General features: G+C 44.6%; 1 protein-coding gene across 1 annotated transcript in view; it reads right to left on the bottom strand.

The window, feature by feature from the left end:
* The window catches only part of Nyx (nyctalopin), an 8,540-nt gene extending 8,446 nt beyond the window's left edge, over positions 1-94 (bottom strand). The window contains 1 exon segment of the mRNA XM_008843210.2: positions 45-94. Within this exon segment, the coding sequence (XP_008841432.2) occupies positions 45-94 (50 nt within the window).
* Positions 95-12,391: the final 12,297 nt, after the last annotated feature.

Below are 12,391 nucleotides of genomic sequence, written 5' to 3'. Positions count from 1 at the left end.
TGGATTTCTGAAAAAAAAAATAGCTGATCAACTGGCCTCTTCACTTCAGTGCCACACTGTCTCTGAGGCTACCCAATTTCATCAATTGACCCATGTTAGTTGGAGAGGGCTTAGACATAAATATCCCCATGTGGCAGTCAAAGACCAAAAAAAAAAAATATATACACACCTTTCAATCTTTCCAACCTTTTCTTCAGCTATGGCCCTTTTGGAAAACTTAAGTATATCTTCCTGTCAGTTGATTCCTTCTCGTGTGCCTGCTGGGCGACAGCACACACCGGGGAAAAGGCCAAACATGCAATCAGTCACATGCTCCAATGTTTCGCCACCCTTGGACTACCTGATCAAATTAAAACAGATAATGGCCCATGTTTTATAAGCAAGCCCTTCTCAGAGTTCCTTTCATGAAAAATCCAACACTCCACAGGCATCCCCTACAATCCTCAGGGACAAGCCATTGTGGAAAGAGCCAACCAAACTTTAAAACGTCAATTGCAAAAACAAAAGGGGGAGTCCCTGCCTCCTCATGATTAACTAAAAAAGGCCTTATTTACCTTAAATATTCTAAATTTTTCCAAAGAAGACAAGTATTTGTCCCCCTTCCAAAAACATTGGTCCTCATCTACCAGCTACCACTCCATTCTGGTCAAAGGGAGAGACCCACTCACTGGAGCATGGAGAACACGAGACCCACTTCTTACAGTGGGAAGAGGGTTTGGTGTGTATTCCCTCAAAAAGAAAAGAGACCCCTCTGGGTGCCGGCGAGGGATATTAAATATTTGCCCCAACAAGGGGACCATGATGATAACCCGTCCAGGGAGTGTTTCACCCCTGAGGGTGGTTCCTCTGTTTCTCCCTCAGGGACAATAAAGGATGTGGACACTGTTACTCCTGACACTTCTGATTCCCATCCTGCCCAGTGATCAAGGATTTGGAGACCCCAATGCTGCAGCAAGGCGACTGGAGGCCCAATGTGGAAAGCCCTGTGAGTGTCAAGGCGGAACTTATTCTGCCTATAGCTACTACAAACAGGGAATGGTGCTTCAAACAGTGGACTGCGGAGATTGTATGGCCCAGCTTATAGTAAAAATCAATCAAAATGGTCCATTCTCCAGATATCAGAGTTGGGTCTGTATCTGTAAGCCTGAGATTATTCCCATTATTAATGGCAAACCAGGCCATTGTCCCTGTTCTTCGTTTTACCAAACCATGCATACTGTCTGCTACCAGTCAGCCCAACAATGTGTTAGTCCTTCCAATAATAAAACCTATTGGACAGGAACAAGGGTGGATAGGACCCCAGGCCCTATTACTGAGGGAAATAGTGCATCCTCCCAGTGTTATGGTAATCCTGGAAAAACAGTGTGCTGGGACATGGAAGCCCCCATTGGATATTCCGATGGCAGTGGGGTCCAGGACGAAGCCCAAGAATTGCAAGTCCATAAAGAAATAGAACAGAGAATCAAAGCCCAGTATCCTGAGCTTAATTATCATCCACTGGTGGTCCCGGAAAGTAGGGGAGACCTAGACCTCGACCCCCAAATGGAAAACCTAGAGCTGACCTTTTCATTACTAAATCAAACTGCTCCCATCTTAGCCAAGGATTGTTGGCTTTGCCTGCACGTTGGGTCCCCCCCGACCCACTGCAGTGCTTGTTAATTCCTCTGATACTAAAAGTCTCACTTTGTTACATAACTGTACCTTAGCCCCACCCCCCATCCAGGTCCAGCCCTTGCCAATATCGCCCAGCTCCTGCGTTTGGGCTACTCCCCAACCAAACATCTCTCAGATTGATGTAGGAAGTATTGCCCCCACATCCTGTAGCTCAATCGTCCCCATGCCCACTGATGTTAATCTTTGCCCCCCGGGGGGTATGGTCCTAATTTGTGGAGGAGGGTGGGCCCATAGCTTCCTGCTGGTCAATTGGACAGGCCTCTGTGCCCTTGCTGTCTTAACTCCTGACATAGACATCATACCGGGAGATGAGCCCCTCCCAATCCCTTCCTTTGATTATATGGGAGGTAAAAATAAAAGAGCAATTCATATGATCCCCCTACTGGCAGGCTTAGGAATAACTGCGGGTATAACCACTGGGGTCGCAGGGTTGGGATTGACCACCCACCTACACAAACAACTCTCCCTACAATTAATCAATGATGTACAGCTTCTCTCTGGTACCATCCTAGATCTCCAAAAACAATTAGATTCCTTGGCTGAAGTGGTCTTACAAAACAGAAGGGGGATAGACTTACTAACAGCTGAAAAGGGAGGCATCTGTTTGTTCTTACAGGAAAAGTGCTGCTTTTATGCCAATAGATCCGGGATCATCCAAGATAAGATTAAAAAACTCCAAGAAGATTTAGAGAAAAGGAGGCGAGAGTTTCAAGAAAACCCACTCTGGACCGGTTTACATGGCTTTTTACCCTACCTCCTCCCTCTACTTGGCCCCCTTCTTATGCTTCTCCTTGTCCTTATTTTCAGACCCTGTATATTCAATAAGTTCATGGGGTTTCTTCGTCAGAGAATAGAGGCAATCAAATTACATCAAGTCGAGGTGCATTATCACAGGCTCGCTAGTCAGGAGCCAAGCTCCCATGATTGGCCATCTTCATACAATTGCCCATCCCCTGCCCTCCATGTAGCCAATGATGGGTAAGACCCTCCCAGGCTGATGAACCTAAGACAGGGGCCATGAAAAACAATCATGGTTACCTGAGGACAGGCAACTTCAGTATCTGAGGAGAGGCAACCTAAGACAGGGCATGGAGAGGCACCTTGGCGGATGAGATTCATAACACCCAGTGACAGATAAGATCTCCACAGGGGAGACAACCTAAGACAGGGGTTGTGTTTCTCCTCCGTTACAACAAAAGTAAAAGGGGGAATATGTTGGGTCTCCAGGACCCTCATAATTGTGGCATAACTTTTGACGAGGCCTATTGTAACTTCCTGAGCTGGACTAAAGTTTGGTGACCTGTCTCTGGCCAGTCACTTCCTCGTGGAGGTGACTCAGCAGGGCCCAACCTCGGACTGCCTCTCCCCAATCACAGCTGGCGTGGCCAATTCCCAGTGGCTCACAGCCATTGCCCCAGATGACATACAACTTTGCCCTTCGCTTTTCCACACCCCTTTTTGTTTAAACTATATAAGGTAATGCCTGATGCAATAAAGTGAGTTCCTGCCTCAACAAGACTCCCAACTCGGTGTGGTTTTTGAGTCGCCGACACTCACCATCCCGCTCAGCCCCTGAGAGAGGAACACAGGCTGGTCCTGGCCTCTCTCCCTGTGCCATACCTGTCAGAGAGCAATCTGACAATCTGTGTGTGATAAAATGTTATTGCATGGCTAGCAATTCCACACCTAAGTATATACTGGAAGAGGTTGCAAATGGGTGCTCTAACAAGCACTTGAACAAGAATGTTCATAACAGTATCAGCAGCACCGTCCACAGCAGCCAAATGATAGAAACAACAAATACCTATCAATGAACAATGGATGGATAAATAAATGTGGCACATCAATATACTGCTGGGGGCACATATGTGTATCGCATATGTGTGTGTATACCTCTGCATGTGGATATGCATTCGTGTATATAGGAAGAAATGAAGAACAGTGGAAATGGGAAATGTGTCTCTAAATATGTAAGACCACCCTTTTCCCACCTTAATTGCTTGACAGACAAGTGATGATTTAAACCAAAAATAACAGTATATTAAAGAGTTTATAATATACATGAGTGAAAAATATGATAAAGTAATATAAAGGATGAAAGGAAACATAAATTGAATTGCTTTTTATAAGGATCTTCATTCTACATGAAGCGATGTAAGATTGTTAAGATACCCTTGATCAAGGCTCTATGGAAACACATTAAGGAAAGCTGTTTCTCTGACCTGAGTAGAGCCCTAACATTCCAAGCTACCAAAACATAAAGAGTTAATCCAGTTGGGCTAATCAGTCACATACTCAAGGAACCACCTCTCAGGAAGGCAGGACCACTTTAGGTGATACTAAAGCAAGAGGAGGAATAGTTAGCCTTTAATGAGATAATGTATTTTTGCTTCCCAGCATTCCTGCCCCCTAGTGCAGGAGCTTACAGGGCCCAGCCATGCAGCTTCACTAGTCTGCCTGCTTTCCTGAATTTCCCAGAAAAGTGTAATATTTCCTTGTCTTTCATCTATCTCTGTTCTAAGCATGTTTTCCCTAACACTTTGGGCTTCACTCTCTCTAAAGCTCATCTCCTGGTCATGGCTGCTTGTCTGCCATGTGGCTGACTTCTTTCTCTTCTTCATCTTCCTCCTCCAGGCATCTACTGAGATTTCCAGCTTGCCTGCCCTGAGGCTTTTCTTTTAAACTCCAATAAAATGTCTTCGAACTTCCTGTTGAGTTCATACTTGAATTCTTTAAATTCCCAAAACTCCACTGTGACTCCCTAAATTTCTGGTAACAAGATTAATTCAAGGTAGACCAGGACAAATTAAATCTACATGTTGTAATCCCTAGAAAATAAAGAGAATCTCAACCCCTACCTCACACCATACACAATCCCATATACAGTGAGTATCTACAGGAAGTAGTTTAGGAACTGTGGGGACATATATTTATGGGTGATATGAGCCTGTTTAATGCCGCTCAAATTAAACTGTATGACTTTCTTTTTCTCTCATAATAACCAACCTTTTTCTTTTAGAGAAGGTTTCACTATGTAGTCCAGGCTGGCATTGAACTCACAATCCTCTTGCCTCAGTCTCCCAAGTACTGAAATTACAGATTTATGGTACATGCCCAGCTATAATTGAAATGACAAAGCTGATTCCATTTTGTTCTAGCTGACTTTTGCTTTACCTTGTGTTTCTGCCCAACCACTCCCACTGCAGTTAGCCAGCTGTCAACATTGCACCTGTAGTTTCAGGGGGTACATAGTTTCTACATTACTGGAAAACTACAAGTAGCCAGGGAGCATGTCCAGGTATCATGTCCTCCCACCCAACTATACCTGTATCTCCATGGAGCCCACTGTTTCTGCAATTCTAAGAAACTTGTTTTTCTTAACCGAAACTTTGTTAGCTGAAAACATCATTGTTAACTGACCTGCCCCTGGTCTAGTGTAACTATGGTGATCTAATGTAATTATGGTTATTGGCTTTGCCCCTGGCATGATGTAATTGTGGTTTTAAGCTTTATAAACCCCACTCTGCCTCCCCTCAGGGCCGAGAGTTCTTTTGAGCATTAGCCTCCTCTCTGACCACCAACTAATAAAGGACTCTTAATTTGATCATCACTAAGTGGCATTCCTCTGTGCCTCTCACTCGGTATTACATAATAACCAACTTTAATAAGTGTTTGCTCTTAGATTGTTTCATACATCAGTTCACTGACTATGACAGTCTTGCACTTAAAACATTATTCTCCCCATCTCAAGAGAGGAAAGTGAAGTTTGGAGTGATTAAATGACACTGATCTCTGTTTATCTTGCCACTAAACCTTACAATCTCCCACTGTAAAGAATGGAATCTCCCTCTAGATGGAGACAGGCCCTTACCTCCTCCCTTAAGAGTTAGTCCAGTGGGGGCAGGTCAGGGACCTTGCTAGAGGACCATCCCTAGAAAGCTTAGTTCACCTTAAGATAATGTGCTTTTCTTTCCCAGAATTCCCATCCCTTAGTGCAATCCCTGTGATCCAAATCTCCATGAGATTCAGCTGGGTCTACTGCCTTTCCAAGGAAAGATGTACCTATTTCTTCTTCTCTTATGTCTTTTTCTTTCAGATGCTGGTCAGAGCCTAAGCATGCTTTTAAACTCCCTGACTAACATTTTGGGCTTCTTTATACTTTTTCTTTTTAAAAAAATATTTTTATTATTTTTATTTTATGTGTATGAGTGCATTGCCTGCATGTGTTAAGTGCACCCATGTTGTACAACGCCTGCAGAGGTCAGAAGAGGGCATTGGATCCTTTGGAACTGAAATTACAGATGGTTGTTAGCTGCCATGTGAGTGGTGGGAATTGAACCCCGGTCTTCTGCAACAGCAGTCACTGCTCTTAACTGCTGAGCCATCTCTCCAGTCCCCATTACTCTTTTCCTAAAGCTCCCCTCCTGGCTGCCTGACTGTCTACAGTCAGTGGCTGACCTCCATGCTGCTTTATCTCAAGCAGCATGACTCATGTTCCTTCTCCATTCTCCTCCTCTCTTTCAGGTAACTTTAAGATCTACAGCGTGCCTGCCCTGGAGTTTTCCTTTGAAACCCTAGTAAATTGTCCTCAAGCCTCCATTTGAATCCGTTCTTTGTCCTCAAGCTTCTGTTTGTGCCCATTTTTAAATTGATTTTTAAATTGAGAGATTAAGAACCCCAGGAGGAGACCCTATTTCCCAGGTATCATATGATGGTTCTGCTGAGATTCTTCAATATTTCTGGTAACACTTAATTCTTTTACTGGCAGAGAAAATGAACCTGTTCCTGCATCCCTACATGGCAACACCACCCCCACACAACCTAATCTGAGCTCCTGCATCTTTAACTATGATCTGAAGGAATGGCACTTCCTGACCTTTGAGGGCCCTTCTGGCATTCATTGTTCATGGTTCTGTAGCAGCAGCTGTTACCAGCCACTGCTTCTAAGAAAAAAATACCCCCCTCAGAGCCCCCAGTGTCTCTGTGCCTGCTCCCAGGCACAGCTGTTTGCATTATGGGTGAACGTTTTGATGCATAGCTAATCGGCTTCATTCCTTCTCCATGAAAATAAAATAGGCGATGAAACACTGGTCAGCAAGCTCTTGTCAGCACAAGTCTATCTAGCTTTGGGGCTGGGGTTTGCATCAAAGCCACATGTGAGCTGGATGTGGTGGTGCACACCTGTGATCCCAGCACTTGGAGGCAGGAAGATCAGGAATTCAAGACCATCCTTGGCTACATGTGAGTTCCAGGCTGGCCTGGGCTATGTGAGACCCCATCTTAATAAACCAGATCAAACCAAACAAAAAACAAAATGTGGCTCAAAGCTATGGAGAAGTAGGAGCCAAGGGCAATGCGAGGAAGCTGGTAGACTGTCCATCTATTCAGAGTGCCATAACAATATCCTAAACTGGGATAACTTGCTTGTAAACCACTGAAATGTATTTCTCATAGTTCTGGAGGCCAGCAAGGTCAAGAATGAAGCAGATTCAGTGTCTGCTGAGAGCTGGCTTTCTGAATCATAGACAGCATGTTGCTGCTGTGTCCTCACATGGCAGAGGTGGAGATTCTCTCTAGCATCTGTTTTATAAGAGCACTAATCCCAGTCCAGAGGGCTCCACCTCCCAAAGACCCAGCCTCTCAATACTAACGGGAATTTGGTTTTGGCATATGAATTGGGACTGTCAACATAGACATTCAGTCCATTCCTGTGCAGAGAGAACAACAGATCTGACCTGAGAATCACAGACCTGGAGCTCCCCAAGCCCAGATAGTAGAAAGCTATTGGCTAGATCTCTAGTTCCCACAAGGCCCTGCTAGAACTGTTTCTGTGTCGCTTCTCTGCTCCCGTTTTAGCAGTTCACATGAACCATTTGCGTGGATTTCTGTTCCTTACCACCAAATGGTAGCTGATTCTAATGAGACATTTGACACCTTTCAAGAACTCTTTTCTACATTTACAGAATTTCCTACAAGTCCTGCTTCCCCAACATAAAGCCAGAAACTCTTCTTCTTAACTCTCCAGCAGTTAGGGCCCAGAGCATGTGACCTAGATTTGTCAAGCAGGCAGCCAGCAAGACTTGGAATCAGAAGGCGGCTTCAGGCAGAAACCATTTTCTGGCCAGAATGGTAGGAGAGGCACTGGGCCTTCAACTGTGCAAAGTAGAATTGCTGGTACCCATCACCTCACGTGATTCCCATGAGCTTCCAGGTGTATCTGCCAAATGACAGTGACTGTGGGGTCTTTGCTGGAGTTGCCCACTTCCTGATCTAGGCATTTCTCCTGTCAGTGAAGCTTCCAATCAAGAACCCCGGGTATACCCAATGTCACCAAATAAACTCCTAATTGCTTCAGTAGCCTAAAATAGGCTTTACAATTTGCAGTAAGATTCTTTTTTCCTTTCTTCCTCACCCCTTCCCCTCCGCCCTGTGTATGAGTATGCATGCAAGTGTGCCACGGCACAACTGTGGCGGTCAGAGAACAACTTGGGGAGGGGGGGTTGTTGGTTCTCTTCTCCCACCTTGTGGGTTTGGAGGCTCAAACTCAGATCTTCAGGCTTGGCAAGTGCCTTTACCCACCGAGCCATTTTGCTAGTTCAAATAAGATTCTTTAAGAAAAAAAAAAAAAGATTCATTTTATGTTCATGAGTGTTTTGCCTGCATGTATGTATATGTACCATGTGCATGCCTAATGGCCAAGGAGGCCTGAAGAGAATATCAGATCCCCTGGAACTGGAGTTACAGAGGTTCTGAGCTGCCATGTGGGTGTTGGGAACTGAACTCAGGTCCTTTACAAGAGCAGCAAATGCTATTGACTGCTGAGCCATCTCTCCATACCCCAGTAAGATTCTTGAACAACAATATATGACAGGTGCTATAGAGTGGATCTGTCTTCAAAAAACCCAGGTGCTAAAGGCTTGGTCCACAGCCTCTGGGACTACTGGGAAGAGGAACCTTTAAGAAATAGAGCTGACTGAGCGTGGTGGTGCACACCTTTAACCCCAGCACTCAGAGTCAGAGGCAGGCAGATCTCTGTGAAATTGAGGCAGCCTGGTCTATGTAGCAAGTTCCAGACCAGCTGGACCTACATAATAAGACCCTGTCTTAAAAAAAAAGAGGAAGAGGAAGAGGAGAAAGAGAAGGAAGGAGAGGAGGAAGAGGAGGAGAAGGAGAAAGAGGAGGAGGAAGAAGAAATAAAATTGGCTGGACTAAGTTAGGTCATTGGGGAGTGTGACTTTGAAGGGAATCTTGGGAACCCAGTCCCTTCCTTTCTCTCCCTTTGACTATCAAATGTCATAAAGCTGAGCAGTCTTCCTCTACGACACTCCCCTCCTTTGAGATACTGTGTCATCTCAGGCCTAAAACAACCGGGTCAAGTGATCATGGACTGAAACCTCTGAAACTGTGAGTCTAATTAGCTTCTCCTTCTAAGCTCTCTCAGGTATTTGATCCAGCCATGGAAAGCCAACACACAGCACCCTTCATTTCTGTAATACCGGCTCCCTCCTTTTTGCCCCTCTCTTTTCCCCCGAGGAACCATGTGATCTCTTCACCTTGCGCAAGAGAAAGAACCAAATTGAGGACTAGGTAACCCCTTTCAGCAAAAAGGAAACTCCTTCCCATTCACTGACAGAAAATACGTAAAAGCAGATGGAGAAAGGTTAGGGCAATCCTTACTTTCTCATAGCTAAATGAAGAGTGGTCTCAGAACCTGCAGTGAGCATTCTAAAAACAAATCTCCTTGGCTGTCCAGAGCTGAGTTCCACGGCAAAAACATTTGCCCAATTAAAATAAAGATTACAGTTTGTGAGAACAGAAAGTCAATTCATTTGGCAGTTGCTTAGCAATTTCTCCTTTCACACCAGTATTTTCGGAAAGGATCCATCTGGAAACCAGAAAAGGCTTCAGTGCTTTCATCCCCAGTCTAAGGAATAGGGAGGGGAAGACAAGAAATGCTCAAGATGGGTCTGGCAAATTCATGTGAGGCTTTCCAGAACATTCCATTTTCAAATCTTCACCCTGAGGGTATGCCCTTTTACTCTAGTTCTCTCATAAACCAAGGACGTTAACTCTCATCCCTGCCCTCTCACTGTTCCCTTTTTAAGCCTCAGAATATCCCTGCCACTCGTTTTCCCCATCTATACTGTGTAGACAGCTATGCGCAACAGGTGCATGGCCCCGGCTTAAGGCAGCTGTGAAAGCACTGGGCCAGGCTAGAAGTGGGCACCATGAGCAACTTGCCGAAGGATTAAAACCTCATCAAGGGACAAATCCTTCAAAACCAGGGGGAAATCTGCCCCAGAATAGGAAGCAAAACACCAGGTGTTATAGTCAGTTATTAAATATCACCCAAAAGCTCACGTGTTGAAAGCTTGATCCCTTGCCTTGGCACTGTTTGGAGGTGGTGACAATGTTAGGTCTTTGGACATGTGCCCTTGTGAGGGAATACTGGATCTTCAGCCCTTTCCTCCCTCTTTGCTTCTCAGCTACCACAAAGTGAGTAGTTTTGCCCCACCATATGTTCTCCACCAGGATGTCTACCTCACCACAGGCCGAAAAGTAAGAGAGCCAGTCAGGCTCAGACTCAACCCCTTAGGAGACAAGAATAACCATATCCTCCTCATCAGTTGTTTATCTCTGGTATTTTGCCACAGCAATGGAAAGTTGATTAACACATCAGGTGTCAGAATATTGAAGCTATTGCTATGGAAAGACCGCAAAAAAATCTAGGATGGTCCACCAGGACTACACAAAAGAATCACATGGGGAGTTTTTAAAACCCACAGTTCCTAGGTCAGTTTCAACAGGGATGAAACCAGACATTGGTGTATTTTCCTGTTTCTTTGTTTCTTTGATTGTTGATCCCACAGATGGAACCCAAAACTTTGTGCATACTAGACAAGTGCATTGCCACTGAGCTACATCCCTAGCTTTTAGCTTTTTAGACAAGGTCTTGTTATGTAGCCCAGGCTTGCCTGTAACTCACTGTATAGCTCAGGCTGGCCTTGAATTTGTGAACCTCCTGCCTCTACCTCCCAAGTGCTAAGATTACAGGTATGTGCTATCATTCCTGGCCAAATACTGAGTTGTTTTATATACATACATACATACATACATACACACATACACACATATATATATATATTTGAGTTGTTATATATAACACTATGTATATATATATATATATAGAGAGAGAGAGAGAGAGAGAGAGAGTGTGTGTGTGTGTGTTTGTGTGTGTCTGTGTGAGAGTTTGTGTACCTGCGAGTGCAATGCCTGGAGAGACCAGAAGATAGAGTTAGATACCCTGGAGCAGGAGTTACAGGCAGTTGTGAGCTGCCTCATGTGACTGCTAGGAATCGAGCTTGGGGCCACTGGATTAATCGCCGAGCCATGTCTCCAGCCCCTCATATTGGTATTTTTAAAGTTCCACAGGTGGGGTTGTGGGGCTAGCTCAGGCTGTAAAGTGCTGTGAAGGACTTAATTTCCATCCCCAAAACATATTTTAAAAGCCAGGTATGGTGATGCACACTTGGTTTTTTTTGTTTGTTTGTTTCAGGTTTTTGTCGTTTTAATTTTTGTGATTTTTATACAATATAATCTTATGGTATTTCGGTTCCCTTCCCTAGCTCTACCTCCCCTTATTACCCCCAGCCCAACTGAATATACCCTATTATATACATAAAAGTCTATAGAGACTAATTTGTGTCTCCAAGTGTTCTTCAGTGTGGGTCCATCCACTGGAGTCCTATGCTTGAAAGAGGCTATTTCTGTCCTTCCCAGCAGCCATCTGACCCCACAATTGCCTTAGGTGGGGTTGGAGTGTCTTACCCACTTGTGTCTGTCTGTGCTGGGATGTTTTTTTCTGGTTTGATCTTGCATGGGACTTGCAATGCCAGCACTGAAGAGGCAGAGACAAGCAAGTTCCAGACCAGTGAGAGACTCTGTCTCAAAAAACAAGATAGACAGCTCCTGTGGATGGCACCCAAGGCTGTCCCCTGGCCTCCCCATTGCGCGCGCGCACACACACACACACACACACACACACACATACACACACACACACAAATGTACACACGTAAAGACACACAAATAAAGTTCCATAAGTCATTCCAATATGCAGCCAAAGTCAAAAAGGAAGGGTCTTGGTGGACCAACTTTGTAAAATGGGATCTACTCGTGTGGTACAAAATGTTGTGGTAAGTCAGGTATATGGTATGCCTGTGATCCCATAATCCCAGAACTCTGGAAACTGAAGCAGGAGGATCATAGTTTCAAGGCCAGTCTCATCTAGGGAGGGAGGGGAAAAGGTAAATAACTGTGTGACCTAGCAATTTCTCTCATAGGTGTATACCCAAAGGAATTGAAAGCAGATATACACAACTGTTGGAAGCAGGGCTGGAGAGATGGCTTAGCTGTTCAAAGGCTCAGGCTCACAACCTAAACGACAAATGTTCATAGCAGCATGATTCACAGTAGCCAAAAGTGGAAATAACTAATGTCCATCAACCAATGAATGGATAGGCAAATGTGGCAAACCATACAACAGAATGTTCCACCTTAAAAAGGAAAAGGTTGGCATTTAGATCCGCTCCCCTCTCCCCACCTCCCCCTCAAAAAACATTACAATACATCAGAAAAAAAAAAGAAAGAAAAGGATGGACACATGACGCTTCAATGTAGATGAAGAATGAACTTCAAAACATGTAAAGTCGGCTTC

The sequence above is a fragment of the Nannospalax galili genome, unplaced genomic scaffold (assembly GCF_000622305.1).
Source record: "Nannospalax galili isolate Female #2095 unplaced genomic scaffold, S.galili_v1.0 scaffold270, whole genome shotgun sequence".
In the NCBI taxonomy this organism is placed as follows: Eukaryota; Metazoa; Chordata; class Mammalia; order Rodentia; family Spalacidae; genus Nannospalax; species Nannospalax galili.
This window is presented reverse-complemented; position numbering and strand designations above follow the sequence as displayed.